This window comes from Xenopus laevis, chromosome 4L (assembly GCF_017654675.1).
Source record: "Xenopus laevis strain J_2021 chromosome 4L, Xenopus_laevis_v10.1, whole genome shotgun sequence".
Classification (NCBI taxonomy): Eukaryota; Metazoa; Chordata; class Amphibia; order Anura; family Pipidae; genus Xenopus; species Xenopus laevis.
Genome location: NC_054377.1, coordinates 68779127 through 68796108, shown reverse-complemented (window position 1 = coordinate 68796108; position 16982 = coordinate 68779127). Strand labels below are relative to the sequence as shown.

General features: G+C 40.3%; 1 protein-coding gene across 1 annotated transcript in view; it reads right to left on the bottom strand.

Annotated features, from left to right (window-relative positions):
* Positions 1–1673, bottom strand: part of fhod1.L (formin homology 2 domain containing 1 L homeolog) — a gene marked incomplete at its 5' end in the record, with an annotated part of 84675 nt that extends 83002 nt beyond the window's left edge. The window contains 1 exon segment of the mRNA NM_001094812.1: positions 1437–1673. Coding sequence (NP_001088281.1) covers positions 1437–1601 — 165 coding nt within the window.
* Between the last annotated feature and the right edge of the window lie 15309 nt (positions 1674–16982).

Here is a 16982-nt window from a genome sequence, read left to right as displayed (position 1 = left end):
TGCAGTCCCTGAATTACAGGATTTTATAGCTTGAGCAAGCCTCAAAGAAAGGTCAAGAAGCCAAGGAGTTGTCAGCTTTTATCAGCCTACCAAAAAAGTGGATATAGCCTAACTACAACTTTTGGCTGGCACAGTTGTTCCAATCTCATACTGCAAATTTTAGGTGTGTTACGTGTATAAAGCTGGCCATAGATGTAAAGATTTTCAAAAGATCCAATCATTATTGTGAGACCACGAATATTTCGAAACGATCGTTTAAATGTACGATGTGTCCATCAACTAAAAAGACCATTTCAGGCGATATTGCCAGCAAAACTGAAGGGTAGCTGCCTGCTTGGCCCTGCAGACATAGATAGATTGCACAGGGACTGATAAAGATTTTTTAACCTGGCCGATCAATTTTCTGACAGATGTCGGCCGAAAATTCGTAAGATGTACAATTGTTCGAATCCCACTAACCGCACGATAATTTCGAAGGATTGGTCGGACTTCTCTAAAAACGGTCGTTCGGAAAGAAAAATCTTTGCGTCTATGGGGACCTTAAGACTAACTTTCTCTATGAATACCCTTATCAACAGCAGTGAGACTAAGGCACAATAAATAGCTATGAGTGTGGCCACCACAAGGAAAAAACATCTTGACAGGATGTAAAATAACATTTTGAGACAATGCAACTTCAAGAGCTGACTTGTCTATGCAACAGTCATAAAGAGATCAGCAATAGCATGCCATTCCTCTAATTACATACAGTATATATACCAGCAGGGTCGAGTCAACACACATCATCACAAGGGGGTTAACTATTCCTGCCTTGGAAACACTACAGGCCCAGGATTGAGCAATATTTTGCCCCTAGTGGACTTGAGTAACTAAGCCTTAGGTGTAAGACTCCATCACCACTTTACTAGAACCTACAGGAAGGCAGAGTGATATTCATAAACACAGTGTCACTTAATCTTATCTATTAGGTGTGTGCGCCTCTGCCATAACTTTGCTAAAACCTACATAATGGCAGAGTGGGGACATACAATGATATTCATGAGGTGGGGGATTTTGCGGACACCTGTAACATTCTTCTGGACCCTTGCCTATAGAGAATGGGAATGAATGATCTGGGCAGGATGCTCAGCAGCAGGTAAATACTGTGTAGTTGCTCCAGTCAGGCCTACTGTGCCTTGTGGGAAAATGTGTCTATGTGATGTAGGGCCCATTACTGATGTTCAGTATGAAAGCTGGGCACAAAGGGGGTACAGGAAACTCATTCCCCTTCTTTAAAACTTGGGTCGGATAAATTAGCTACAGCGAGCTCCGTGTGCTCTTTATACATTGTAACATGTACAGCTCACTTCCTCGCCCATGCCCAGCCTTCTTCTAGCCGCGCTTTTGTCTATGAAATCTAGCAGCCAGCTAGCCGGTGTCCCCCAACTTGCCAGTACCTTTAAGGGCGCCTCCAGCAGCTTGTGTATGGCGGGCAGCTGGTCGAGTAGCGGGGTGTTCTCTGAGAAACTGTGCACCGGAGGTCTTCGGGGCTCGGGGAAGTTTGTACAGATAAAGGGGTCCATGTCATCCAGGTACTGCACCCGGCATTGGACGGCCGCCATGGCTGCAGCTCTGATCAGATAGGAAATGTCCCAAGCACTTGTGCCAGCCGCCGGGGTCTGTCTCTTCCCTAAATCATTCACCGAGGCACACAGCTCAGCTCCCAACAAGGGCCGGCCCTGACGTCACCTAGACAGCAATGGGCGGGCCCAAGGAGGGAGTGAGGGGATTTGTTGTGGGGATATCGGAAAAGATTTGGGGGAGGAGCTGGCAGGGCAGGGAGGATGAAGTATGAGACGCAAGGGAAGACGAGCGAAATGTAAAGTAGGAAAGTAGGGAGGGAGTAAAGAAGTTCACAAATCCAGTGGTTGGAGGAGGAATGAACCCGTACCGAACAGAGCAACGTGGACATAAAATGCTGTGTTTGATAAATGACCAGGGACAGATTATTTTTATCGTGGCTGCGGTTGTACTGACTTGCCATGGCCACAGATGTGCAGCAGGGAATAAATGTCTGATCATAATAACAGAGGCCAGTGTTTTCAACCCTGCCTGACAGGTAAATGTAGGGAAGGGCCAAACCTTTTATGTATACAGGGGTCTAAATTTGTAATTCAGCAGATGTGGAGGCAGCTATTGCATCATGGCACACACTGCCTCACGAGGAAACTTCGGGCAACTTCGGAATACGGAGCGCCGCGTGTACCATGCCGCAGGCGACTTTTCTTTAGAGCCGGCGCAAGACATTCAGGGAGATTAGTCGCCCCCAAAGAAGAGGCGATTGGTTGCAAGGCAACTAAATCTCCCCGAATTGCCAGGTGTGCCCTTACCCTTAAGGGCTATGGTAGATGAGGAGATTAGTCACCCAGAACAAATCTTCTGCAGGTGACTAATCTCCTCCAAATGCTTTCCCACAGGCAATAATAATAATAATAGTCGCTGATGGTAAAACATGCATCGCTTTGGCTTTCTGAAGTTCACCAAAGTTTTGGGCGAATTCAGTTCAAGGCAATTTTGGGCGAATTCAGAAAGCTGAAGTGATGCATATGTTTTACCACTCACTTTATTGCTGGTGAGAAAGCATTTGGAAGAGATTTGTCTCCCACAAAAGAGGAGATATATCATGGGGAACTAATTTCATCTACCACAATGGGTTCCCAATCCTTTTTAATCGTAAGCCACATTTAGATTAAACATAGAAAAAGGTTCTTGGGTGCAGCGAATTAAGTGCTGTTGGCCATTTGGTAGCCACCATGTGGATTGGCAGCCTACAGGCTGTTTAGCAGTACACGTGGTTTTTATGCAACCAAGACTTGCCTTAAAACCAGGATTTCAAAAATAAGCACCTGCATAGAGGCCACTGGGAGCAACATCTAAAAGGGTTGGTGAGCATTATGTTGCTCATGAGCCACTGATTGAGGATCACTCCCTGAGCCCATATGCCAACAGTATGGACAAACAATTGCATCAACTCAATGGGTGTCCAAATAATGCGGAGAGCTGATCCGGAAATCTGTACTACCCACTGGAAACAAATCCCCTAAAATGACCTCTCCCTTTTGTAACACTAAAGTCACTAGATGTAAAACCTATAACATGTGGCAATCTGTATTAATTGTGGGGAAATGTCTTCATCAAAATCTTCCTGTGATTAAGCCGGATTGCATTATATAACGTGTTTTACATGTGGCGATACACAGCAGAGCCGCGTTTAAATAACTATGAGCTGTTGTGACAGCACTGATTAGTTGCTAACCTGGTTGCTAAACTGTACAGCTTTGTAGCGCATCTAGAATCTTTAAGCAACTAGACAGATAATGCTGCCATCTGGTGGCTGCTGATCGATCACAGGAAAAAGTAGTATTTGCACATTTACCTGCAGTTATATAATTTAATTATCTTTAGATTATTTGTTGTTGTGGCTTTGGCACATAACCACATGAGCCACTTCATTGTGCAAGTAATTCAATTCAGTTGGTTGGCATAAATTATTGTGTGTTAACTAGAATTTTGGAAATCACAGAAAAAAAGAAAGTAGTGAGATTTGTCCATATGCATCATGGCTATACTGGGCACACCTCCCATAGTAGTGCTCATTTTTGCTGGGTAACTACATGAGCTACAATTTGGCTTAATGGGGACTTGTCACCTAGACATAAAAAATTGGATAATCATAAACAATCATGTATCATGCCTGTCCCATCTCTATTCCTTAGGCATAGAGGCAGGGTAGCTAATTACGTTCACTTTCCATTCTACACAGTCTAGATATCACTGCTCTCCTCTTTTGGAATTTTATTTTACAGTGACAGGTCCCCTTTAACATGTTTTGTGCCTGTTGGGGCACTTACTCATAGGCTACCCACATCCTATGAATAAGTGCCCCAATAGGCACGAAACATATGAGGCCATTTTTTGTCCTAGTAAATGATTTTGTAATTTTAATATACTTTACTTTGAAAGTTGTGTTCCTCTGGTCTAAAGGGGTGTTCTCTGGGGCATTGATCCTTTTTATGCGGAAAAAAAAGCCCCCCCCCTGCGATCTGTCTATAATGCCCTCTAATGTACTTTTAAAGAGTAATCATCTCCCCTTGCAAGCGTCTTTTTATTCCAGAGAAAACAACCCCAACATTGACTGTCTACCCTTTAAATCTCTCCCTTAAACCAGTTTAATTGCACGTCTCTGCACTCTCTCTTCAGCTTATATCCTTCTTAAAGACAGAAGCCCAAAACCGCACTGCATAAAGAGTCAAAATTATGTTTTCATTCCTTGAGTTAATGCCCTTTCTTATGCAAGACAGTACTTGCTTTAGTGGTCACAGTATGAAACTGCCTGGAATTAGACAACTTGTTAGCTACAAAAATCCCCAGATCCTTCTCAATTAAGGAAACTACCAACACACTGCCATGTAGTTTATAACTAGCATTTATATTATTGCTACCAAAGTGCATAACCTTGCATGTATAATAGGGATGCACCAAATCCAGGATTCAGTTTGGGATTCAGATTAATCCTTCTGCCTGGCCGAATCCTAATATGCAAATTAGGGGCAGGGAGGGAAATCGCGTGACTTTTTGTCACAAACCAAGGAAGTAAAAAATGTTTTCCCCTTCCATACCCTAATTTGCATATGCAAATTAGGATTTGGTTCAGTATTCCGCCAAATCTTTCGCAAAGGATTTAGGGGTTCTGCCGAATCCATATTAATAGATTCGGTGCATCCCTAATTTATAAACACTGAACATCATTTTCCAGTTTGCTGTCCAGTTTAGACAAATTACTCTGCAACATGGCAATATCCTGCATGGAACTTATAGTTCTGCACAATTTAGTATCATCAGCAAGGACAGAACCATGCGGTACTCACTAGTCCAATTAGAAAATGTCCTTTTTACCACCACTCTTTGTAATCTATGCTTCAGTTCTCATTAGTTTCGCAAGATCTATTACACATTTGCTCACATGAAAGAAAAAATTGGCAGCACTCAAATTCAACCTGTGTAAATTTACTTGGTTCTCCTTTAATGTGTGCTTACTTGCCCCAGACTTCCAGCACTAACCACCTTTTTCCATGTGGGGAATCCAAATGAATTAATATGGTCACCCATTTACTTTCCATGCATTTCAGTTGGCCACCTACTATTCATGTACAAATGTAAGCCAGTGCTTCCAGTGACCAGTGCAGATGACTAACCTAATATTGTTTGAAATAGTTCAGTGTTCAATTGCCTTGAATGTTTTTTCTTGTTTTTTTTCATTAGCAAAAGACAAATTAGCCACGTTGGTTGATTTTGTACCTTTTGTGGCACTGCTGTTTGTTCAGTGTGGGATAAAATAACTCAAACAATCCTCCATTCTTTTACATGAGATTTGCCTGAAAATGCACTTTTGTGACACTGGAGTCACATATGGAGTAACACTCAGGCAGCCTGCCATAGACTTATGCCAGTGACAGGAGTTTTTCTAGTGAGAATACACTGCAAATAAAGAGCAATTTATTGGTGAAGAGGACAACTTCTGGATTTGTTGGGGGGGGGGGCTAAAAAAATGTATTTGCTGTGTGGGCCCAGTAATATCTAGTTAAGCCACTGCACTGGCAGATTATATTTTGTAGGGTAATTAGAATTTAGCAAAAGCCTCCTGGCACTGTGAGTCTTACTGGATTTAAGTGACCCCACCCTGCCAAGGAATGTCTCCTGAAGGAGTCTGATAGTTCTCTTATCATCTTTGCCGTAGCTGACTTTACTGATAAAAGCCTGTGGAAACAGAATGGTGAAGGGGAAATGTGTCACCGAAATGGTGTGGTATTCATATATGGTTCATACACCACATAACAAATTTAAAGATATATCATTACCATAATACACAATGTTGTGCTATATTTGTGATATATTTCACCAAACTATAGTTTACTTCCTTTTTTTATTAAGCAAAACAATACAAATGACCCAATACCGCTAAAATTTGTAATTATTGTATACTAGAAAGTTTCTTAAAGGGGTTGTTCACCTTTGAGATAACTTTTGGTATAATGCAGAGAGTGATATTCTGAGATCATTTGCAATTTCTTTACATTTTTTATTATTTAAGGTTTTTGAGTTATTTAGCTTTTTATTCAGCAGTTTTCAATTTGCATTTTAAGCAATCTGGTAACTAGGGCCCAAATTACCCTAGCAACCATGCATTGATTTAAATAAGAGACTTAAATATGAATAGGAGAGTCTGAATTGTAGCCTTATATTTGTAGCCTTACAGAGCATTTGTTTTTTTAGAAGGGAGTCAGCGCCACCCATTTGAAAGCTGCAAAGAATCAGAAGAAAAAGACAAAAAATTATAAAACTATAAAAAACAAATAATGAAAACCAATTGAAAAGTTTTTTAGATTTGGTCATAACATAATAAAAGTTACCTTAAAGATGAACCACCCCTTTAAAGCGATACCGACACTTTCCTATAAAAATCATAGGAACGAGTCAGCATCAGGTAGGTGCTGCACCCGGAATAGTTCCCCTCAAAGCCGCCCCCAGCCACACAAACCTTTGTGCAACCGACCCTCTGACACTCTTCTTCTGTGTTGCTTCAGTGACACTGGGCTGGGGGCAGATGATCCTTCCATAAGCTGAAGTCCTTTTTTCATTTGTAATTAGCCTATGGAAGGATCGCGCTGCCCCCAGCGTCACATTTTTGCCTAGCTAACTATATTAGAATTTTTATTTTGCACAGCCTATCTATTTACCTAGTTTTTATTTTTATACTGAACAATTTCTTTAAAGTTTCTATAATCAGGCAAAATTGTATCCATGTGAAATCCCCTTTAAAGGGGACCCGTCACCCAAAAAAAATTATTCCAAATCCTATTTTATTTAACTTTAATTGTACTGTATAAATTATTTGAATCTTGTTTCCATTAGTCTGGGAATGCATAATTCTAGCAAGCAGCAGGAGCCATTATTAAGGCAAGCCTTGCATCATGTTAGAATCTTGTTTGTGCATCAGAATGGGGGACTTGATGTCCATCCCCATGCACTGGCTACACAATTAAATGGTTATGGGGAATGTGGGGAGAGCAGTGAGCAGCTGAATGGAAAGTGAAAGTAACTGCTTGCCCCGCCTCTATGCCTAAGGCAGGGGCAGCCAATATTTGATTGACAGCTGAGATTTTTAAACGAGTTTACAACAGCTATGAATTTTTTAATAAAAAAATTGAAATTGGATTTCATGTTTCATTTGAAAAGGACTTTTATTATACAGCTTTTTAATGTCTGGGTGACAGGTCCACTTTAAGGTTTATATATTCGTAACTAAATATACAGCCTATTGCAGTCACTAAAGGTAAAGAAGTAATCATAGTCATAAAAACACAGAACAAAATATAAATAACTGAAAGTACATAATAATTCCATGGTGACAAAATCCTGGTACAAACAGAACTTATAGTCCTACAATGAAATAATACATGTACATTAACCCTTTGGCTGCCAGCATTTCTCCTTTCTTGTGTGCTTTGAGAAAGTGTGTTTCTAGGCAACACAATTTTCCTTTAAATTAACCTTAAATCTGGAAGCATAGATTCTACGTCATTGGATTGCTACCACCTTCCTTGATAATTACGTAGAATCTACGTGCTATATTGTGGTGACATTGCACGGGTGGATTGGTGGGCGGATCCTATGATGTGGTAATTGCCTTATCGCCACGTCATTATTAGGGAATCCTGCCCAGTTTTCCAAATTTAAAAAAACAGGCTGTCTGGGTCAAAACCAAACAGGTGGCAACCCTAGTTAAACATCAATTCAATGTGCCAAACATACTTTTTAGCTGTTGCTTTTATGGAAAAATCTATGGTTTCTGTTATTTCTTGGGCTAAAAAGAGAAGCTGAAGCTCCTCCACATTTGGTACTTGCATATTAGATTATAAAATTCCCAGTGTACAACCCTCTCCATCCCCCCTTTGTTGTAACTATTTTGTTAACAGGAGTCGATTATGGCAGGGGATTATCTACACATTGGCAATCTTATCATCATATATTATATGATATACTATATATAATGTCGCAAAGACCAAATATGGTTTACTTTAAGTTTCCCTACCCTCTTTATCTCAAAAAATAAAAATCCTAGATTTTTTAAATTAAAATAATAGGCAAAAAAGTATTTATTAAACTTAAAGGGATATAGTGCCCCATTCAACAGACCTGTAAGGAAGGAAAATCACAGTAGTGTGCAAGTCATAGAAATTTAAGTGTAATGTTTCAGTTGTATGCAGTATGTAGTCAGAATTAATAATCTCTAGTAGAGGTTTGCTTAGAATTAAAGTTTTAATTTACAAAATGTTATATTTTGGGGTTTTAACCAGGACAAAGCACAGCTAATGCCCCATTGGCAACTACACAAGTCAGATCCCTCTGCCCTCATTAGGGCTCTTTGAGGCCTATGGGATACTGAAATATTTCTTCTTGGTCAAGCTTTTATTTTTTGCCATAAAAAGGGCAGTATATGCAACTGAGGGACGGCATTGTGTATACTTCCTCAGGCAACAGAAGCAAATTATGTGCCCCTTCTCAGATTTCACAGGAGCCTAGCACCAAAAGACTGGAGATCAGAGACTGGCTTTCCTGTTCAATTAAAGGCAAACCTACAGAAATAGTGACACTTAGAGCAAGTCTCGACACAAAAGTAAATTCTTGCTTTTTTTAGAACTACTTTCATATCAGTGTACCTGGAAAGATAAGTATAGCTGTGTAGTCATTATATTCATTTTGTTTGTTAACTGCACTCTGTAAAATAAACAATGACCCTAGAGCAATGTTTAATCCAATTAGAGGAATCTGAATGGGGGTTTGGGGTGAATTTTGCAAGTTATATCCAGCAGATACTTATAAGCAGAGTAAAACAGCAATACATTAGTAATCTTGCTAAAATATTTTTCTAAAAACCATTCATATGGGTACAATTACAGTACTTCAACCTCCAGTGTGCCCTACAAAATACAAATATATATTCTCCTAGAGAATAATAAAAGGACCATAACATCCCCTAAAATACAAATGTTTAATTTGTGCTTTAGAACAATGTACAATGTATAGTAATGCAGTGTAGTCCCAGGCTCCACTCTGACAAGCGGGCCATTGCTATATACAGTAGGCATCTATCTTACCAAATCCTTTAAAAGAACAGTAACAACAAAAAATATAAGTGTTTTAAAGTAATGAAAATATCATGTACTGTTCCCCTGCACTGGTAAAACTGATCTGTTTGCTTCAGAAACACTACTATAGTTCATATAAACAAGTTGCTGTGTAGCCATGGCAGAAATTAAAAAAAGTAGGTTAAATAGTGGATAATAGATAATGCCAATATGTTCTACAGAGCTTATCTGTTATCTGCTGTGTAACCTGAGCCTTTTCTCCGTTGAATGGCTGCCCCCGTTGCTACACAGCAGCTTATTTATATAAACAATAGTAGCGTTTCTGATGCAAACGCACCAGTTTTACCAATGCAGGGTAATACTGCAATATATTTGTATTATTTTAAAATACTTTAATTTTTTATTTTAATGTTCCTTTAATACTCAGCATCCAGTTCCTAAATTACTGTACCTCTCTTATGATCATGGACACCAGATCAGAGCGTTTAAGACTGTAGAGAGATATCTGTAATTTATAAGTAAGATATTTGTAATATATCTAAATTGTTTATTTTGTAGCCAGGCACATCATGTTAGCACTGTTGTTACTTTAATAAAGTTACCACCTAGGCATCCTCTGCTACAAGATGTGCTTACTTACATACATACATACATACATACATACATACATACATACATGCAAAGGACCTCTGTCATGGCTACGACTAAAGGAGATTGGCAGTATCCCTTTAAATATGCAAAGCCCAGAGGGAGCAAACAGTAATAAGTAGCTTATATATAAGGCACCCCAGTCTGATATACAGTATAATGTCAGATTTCTTGTGTGTTTTTTTTCCTCTGGAAAGTGAAAGATAAAGGACTCTTCACTATATTATTTGAACTTCCTATTTTAAACACCTAGAGGCACATTTACTAAGGGTCAAAGTGAATTTTCGAATGAAAAAACTTTGAATTTCGAAGTATTTTTGGGTACTTCAAAGTACTGTCTCTTTAAAAAACATAGACTTTGACACTTCGCCACCTTAAACCAGCCGAATTGCTTTGTTAGCCTATGGGGACCTCCTAGAACCTGTAGCCAAAATTTGGCTAAGTTTTAAAAAGTCGAAGTATTTTTGTTTGAAAATTGATTTAATCGATCGATTGAACGATTTTAATTCGACCGAAAACGGCCAAAAAATTTAAAAAAGAAAAGTTCGACTATCTAAGTTTTTTAACAAATGTGCCCCCTAGTATTTACATGTATTTACAGGTCATTTACGTTGTAAAGCCATTTATTTCTCTCTTTGAATCTACTCTACCTAATTATAGCTGCCCTTTTCAAAAGATAGTTTGTGGCACAAAGTGGCACTTTGTAGAAACTAGAAAAAAATTATAATGTAAAATATTCATGTATTAACTAACATATTGGGGATCATTTACATATAGCATTGCAGCATATAGCATTACTTCCATGATTAATAAAGCGATGCCTGTGTTTTGCCACTGTTTTCACTGAAGGTGGCACATAGGCATCCCATAATTCAGATGAGCAAGTCAGAAAGTACTGATGGGTGCATGGTGCTAAGAAGCCTGCCCTTTCTACTTTACCTATGGCAGTTAAGTAAGTACAGAGTTGCTTTGTACCTACCAGCAGTGTGCTCTGCACTATTATTAGAAGAACAACAATCGTCAAGGCACAAGTGCTGGTTAAGTGGTCACTAAGGGCTTAACATTGCTCCTATTTTGCTACCATGCTATAGCACTTGTGTCTGGGGCTTTTGAAAATTACCCCAATATACTTTAAACATAAATATTGTTTATATAGGTTTTTTTTTATATATATAATATTCATTTCACTCCTGTCAAATAGATAAACAGCTGAACAATACTTTCTTTTGTACTGGTAAAGCCAGTCTTGTCTTGTGAGTCCTAATTAACAGGAAATGTTTTTGTGGTTGCTTGTTTAAGGGAGAAGAAAGGCTCCAGAGAAGTACAATAGATCTTTATTTAATGTTTCATTTGGGGAATGTAAACTCCTACTGCACCATGTAGCATATTAAGACGACTATTTTACTTTAGGATGAAAACATTTACAGTTGGTACTATTTAGGTTACACCCTGTGGCAAGTTGGCATATTATAGTTTCTCCTTCTGCTAATACACAACCACAGAATGAACCATGGAATATCTGTAGTGAGACACGTGAGGGACAAAAGTGAAAAAAGTAAAAGCTAAAACAATCATCCTTAACCAGATTACAAATTTAACCCGATTATAATCACACTTTAAATCAGAATACAGGTTGAATAAGCATGGGAAGCCATTGGAGTATTCAGCATATGTAGGAAGATCGCACTATTGTACTATTATTTATGCACATATACAATGTTCATAAATAGTACAATTTATATACCTGTACTTTATATCCTCTAAATATTTGCTAAAAGATAGGAAGTCAAAACAAATTTCTCACCTTAAAGGGGGCCTGAACTCAAAATGTCTGAATGTAAATGTGATGTAGGAAAATCCATTATTTCAGTACATTCCTGAAACTGTGCTTAATTTGAGACCAATAAATAGGGCTCATGTTGAAAATGTATTCTCACTATATTTATTATAAGCAATTGTAATTTGTTGCACTAAACTAGAACGGTGAGCTGAAAACACTCATTTTACACATAATCTCACTTCCATTTAATCAACTATACTTCCCAGCCTGTATCATTACCTTGATATGAAGCTTTACAAATTCCAGAGACCCACAGTATTTTGCAATGCAACAGAACACTTAAAACTGCATCTGAACATGTCATTGTAAAAGCTCATGGGAACAGTCTTGTGCAGAGTCCTGACATAAGCAGTTACCAGAGCTCTTCTTTGACAGACAGAGGAAATATTATACATTATCTGTCAAAGCAGACTTGTTCCTATGGGCATAAACATGCTATGAATCATGACTTGATATAAATAATATATTTAAGTATAATAAAATATGTACATATTTATTTCAGCACTAAGGAATCAAGCTATACCAAACAGGTCCTGTACACAAAAACTTGTTCTGGTCCATTAAATATACATTTATAGTGTTTTGCTGTATAAATTTATATAATATGTTAGTGGTTGGTGGTTAAAATTATAGCACCCATCTTCATCTCTTACAGGAGTACTTTGAGTAAGGCAAATTATATAATATTAGGGGATGTAACTATAGAGGAGGCAGACTCTGCGGCTGCAGGGGGGCCCAGGATGTATAGGGGCCCCATGAGGCCCTAATTCATATACAATCTCAATAAATATTGGTACACCCGCTAAACATTTTGGGGGCCTGAAAAATAATTTGCTGTGGGGCCCAGTAATATCTAGTTACGCCACTGTTTAGTATTCTCAGTCCACAAGAAAGAATTACCCTCACCGTCTCCCAATCCTTCCCTGGCTTCTCTTCCCTACCCTTTAACTAATGCCAGAAGTAACTGATTGCTCTAGAGATGTGATTAAACTAGCAGACTATTTTCTTATAAACCTATTAGAAAATAACATATGAATTCATTTTCTAATACAGTAAATTGTATTAGTGGTGTTGGCCAACAAAGGTTGGTACGTTACATGCTCAGAAAGAAGTACTGTATATACTCGAGTATAAGCCGAGTTTTTTAGCGTCCAAAATGTGCTGAAAAGTCTACCTCGGCTTATACTCGGGTCAATGTGCAAAATCACAATCAATGCGCTCCTGCAATGTCCTCCTGTGACCCGCTGTCAGGTATTGCTGGGATTCGAGCCGGGGACCTTTGGGTTTCTGGCTCGATACCTTAACCATTTGGCCAGGTGAGCAGCCTGTAGGGTTGCTTGCTATGTGTAACCTGGCCTCTGCAGTCCCAGCCCAGCTGCCGCCTGATTGGCTTCTCCAGCCCCAGCTCAGCTGCAGCCTGTTTGGCATCTAAAGCCCCAACCCAGCTGCTGCCTAGCTTAATCAGCCAATCAGGGCTGACTCTTCCCTATTTAAGGGCAGCACTCAGACCACTCCTTGCCAGAGCATTGTATGGTTTCCTAGTACTGCGGCAGCGCCCCTAACTAGGTAGTTCTAGCTCTTGCCCCTTTTCCCTTGTTATTCCGCCTTACCTTGTCTGCCTGTCCTTGTCTTGCTTTACCTCATCTTGTACCTTCCCAGCCTTGGCCTTGACCTTGACCTTGATCCGACCCTACCTTGTACCCCTCTCTTGCTATATCTTGCTCCAGTCCTCTCTTGCTCTGCTCTCTTGCTATTCTGCTATCCACTCTAATCTCCTTCTGTTCCTGTCTTGCTATCTGCTCCAGTCTCCCTCTGCACTCTATCCCCAGTTTGATCTGATCCACGCCCGCACCGTCCTGTCCCATCCAGTCTGTTCCTGTTCCACTCCTGGCCCGTCCAGTCCAGAGCCGGACTGGGAGTTAAAAGCAGCCCACGTGCGAGTGGTACTGGTTTTAATATGGCAACAAATGCTATACATAAAACACCATATTCAATAAAATGCACAAGGTTTGCTCAGGAAGTAACCCAGCGCATCCGCTTCTACATTTTTTCCTAGTATTGTAGAATTAAGAGAATTTAAATCTCCTTTGTGCTATCGGAGGAGTGTGCACGCACAAACAAGTGAGAAGGGGAGCAGAAATGTGTGAGCCAAGCTAAAGTGTGGGGGTGGACGGACCATCCAACATGTGCTTGGTATGGGGCACCCGGCTGGCAAATCCAGGTCTGGGGATAGTCCTCTCATCCAGGAAATCTACTACTACTTCGAGTTCACAAAACATCAGCCCCCCCCAACCAACAATAATCTACACAATACAACAATCTTATATTTTACAAGAGGGGGTACTTTATTCATATATCACACCTGGTTGATTTCAATATACAGTATACAACTACATTATATGATTTTTTTTACTCACTTTTGAGGGATAGCCCTGCATATATTCAAATTCACATCATTTTATTCTATAATGTACTGAAGTGTAAAAGGACAAAGCACTAAACTATCATAAACCACCCAGGATTGGTTTGTGTTAATCCGAGAGTATACTTCCCCTTTAAACCTCTATGACAGTAAATGGGTTTCTGAACAAAGTATCATTGTTTGGCAGGAATCATTCCCAAGTTGCTACCTCACAGCACGTTAGGGCCGTTAGGAATGTTATGTGACCTTATACAGAAAATAACACCGCACATTCCGTGTGTCAGACACAAAAATGCGTAGGACGGTGCTGCGGCTTCAGCTGTACATATGTACGGGACAGTAATTTATTGCCGCTGTTTGCTCGCACATAGATTCCACTCCCAGCAGGGACAGAATGAAAGTGTGAGGAGCACAGTGAGGGCAAGGTGAGTGTTGGGATTAGCGCTAATGAGTGTGTGTGTGTGACACATGCCTTTAAGCAGCCGCAGCAACAGCTCTGCTCACCTTTCTGCATGTACTTCCTCTCTTCCGCCCTCCACCTCCGCATTTGTCTTACTATCGCAGGGAAACCGAGGAAACAATTTCCTGTTGACACCGGCCCATTTACATTAGGAAGAGGACGGCCCATCGGGAATTTGCCCGATTTCACAAATGGCCAGTCCGGGCCTGGTCCAGTCTGTTCCTGTTGAGTCGTCGCCCTCTTCTTCCTGCCTAGTCAAGTCCAGTCCTGATCTTCGCCCTCTCCGTCCTGTTCTGCACCTGATCCAGACTGACTCTTCGCCCTCATCAACCTGTTCCTGCATTCCCTTCAAGTGTTCCCTAGGCACATACAGCTCCTGCCTCAAGGACTCGCCCTTTCCCTTCAGTCTCCACAGCTCCCCCTACCTAATCCTTGACACCCGCAAGGCGTTTTCCCTGCACTATAGTGTTTGTTCTATAAATGGGCATGCGTCGATACTTGACCTTTCCCTTGAGTTTCCAAAGTACGGGCGCCGAAGTGTAATTGCCCGCAGCTAGGGCTGGATTAAACAGTAAAACCGGCTTCAGAGGCGCATCTCTCTCTCTTTCTCACTCACACATTCTCCATGTAGCAGCGGCATACAGCTTCCCATGCGCGCTCCTCCCAGCTCCGCCCACACAGCGCACCAATTGTTAGTCTCACTTTAGATCGCCAGATTATTGCCTCAAGGTGTCTGTTTTCCGGCTCACCGTAGGGCCTGCTAAACTATACGGCGCTTGGTTAGGGGACTTGATCCGGTGTTACAGACGGGACCATCGGACAGGATTTCACAGGGTAATTGCTCCCGTCCCTGCCCCCATCTCTTCGCCATTACTGGAACCTGCTGGGGAAACTACACAGAGTACAGCAGTATGAGGACAGCAGTATGAGGAGCAGTTGTATCGCAATAGAGGAGCAGTTGTATCGCAATATTGGAGCCCATGTGAGTAACTGCTACAGGCCTTACTGGGGGGGGAGGGGGCAGTAACCACAGGCAACAAGTGGCCTGTAATTAGCCCTACCTGTGGCCTTGCCGCATGGCTCAGCCAGATAACTATAAACTGCATTTCCCAGCAGCCTTTTCCAGTCTGAGTCACACAAGGATTCTGGGAGTTGTAGTTGCAATAGCTGCTGAGTTTCAGGTTTACATTGTCCTCCTAGTGACTTGTACCCCTGTCTGGTCATTGTTCAACAGCAGTATGGAATGTCAAGTGCTTTTGTTTCAGCTAAGAATTTCTCTCTCTCTCGCATTGCATCTCGTGTGTATGTACAGACATCACAACACAGGGTGTACTGGAATGCACCCTAGGCTTATACTCGAGTCAATAAGGTTTTCCAGTTTTTGTAGGTAAAATTAGGTACCTCGGCTTATACGCGGGTCGGCTTATACACGAGTATATACGGTAATATGCAATTGTGGGAATGATGATTTTCAAGACAAAGTAAAGGAAACACCCTTTATAGGGAAATATGAGCTTTGATAATTGAAGGTTTCACCTATTCTTAATTGGATTAATAATTGAATGTATGTGTAATATCATTTATTAGTGGCAATTATGAATGGAGTAACTATAATATTTTGTAAATTAAAGAATGAATTTGGACAGTATGGATGGGACCCCCATATTTGTGTTACTGGCACTTTAGATTAGCTACTGTGAGCAGGACACTCTTATCCTATTTTTATTCCATAACCATTCTTTGATAAACAATTGTAAAACTTTGTTATAAATTAATCTAAAGCGCTGCGTAATTTGCTGGCACTATATGAACAAAAGCTGATGATTAATCACAGATTGTACCAATAAACCCACTTATTGGCAGATTTGACAAACATATGTACAGTGTCTTGACCTGTTTCACTCTTGAAACAATGTTTTCCAGTGTTTTTGTACCATAGCATGCATTAAATAGTTCTTGTTTGGATTTTTGCTTTTATTGTCAAATGTCTTCAAAATCCAAAATGCGCTGTATAAGAAAATGGTTGAGCATTCCCATCTAACTTCTTTCCACATCTGTCCTTTTTAGGATGGTGCGATTAAAGTTGCCTTGGTTCTTCATAAGGACCACCTGCAACCAAATTTGCATACCCAGGTGTATATGTTCATTTGTGTGGAGCTTGAGAGAGTGAAGAGATGTGCAACTAAACTGATAAAATACACGGAAGGTTTAAGGGGCAGATATATCGAATGGTCAAATTTATTTTTACTCTAATAAATTTGAATGTACTCAAAACTCGAATGGTATCTTATTTAAGAAAAAACTTCTAAAACGTCTAAAATTCGAACAAATGTTATAAATCTGCCGCTAAGTGCAGACTGTAAGGGGCAGGTTTACATAGGGTCGAATATCGAGAGTTAATTAACCCTCGATATTCGACTGCCG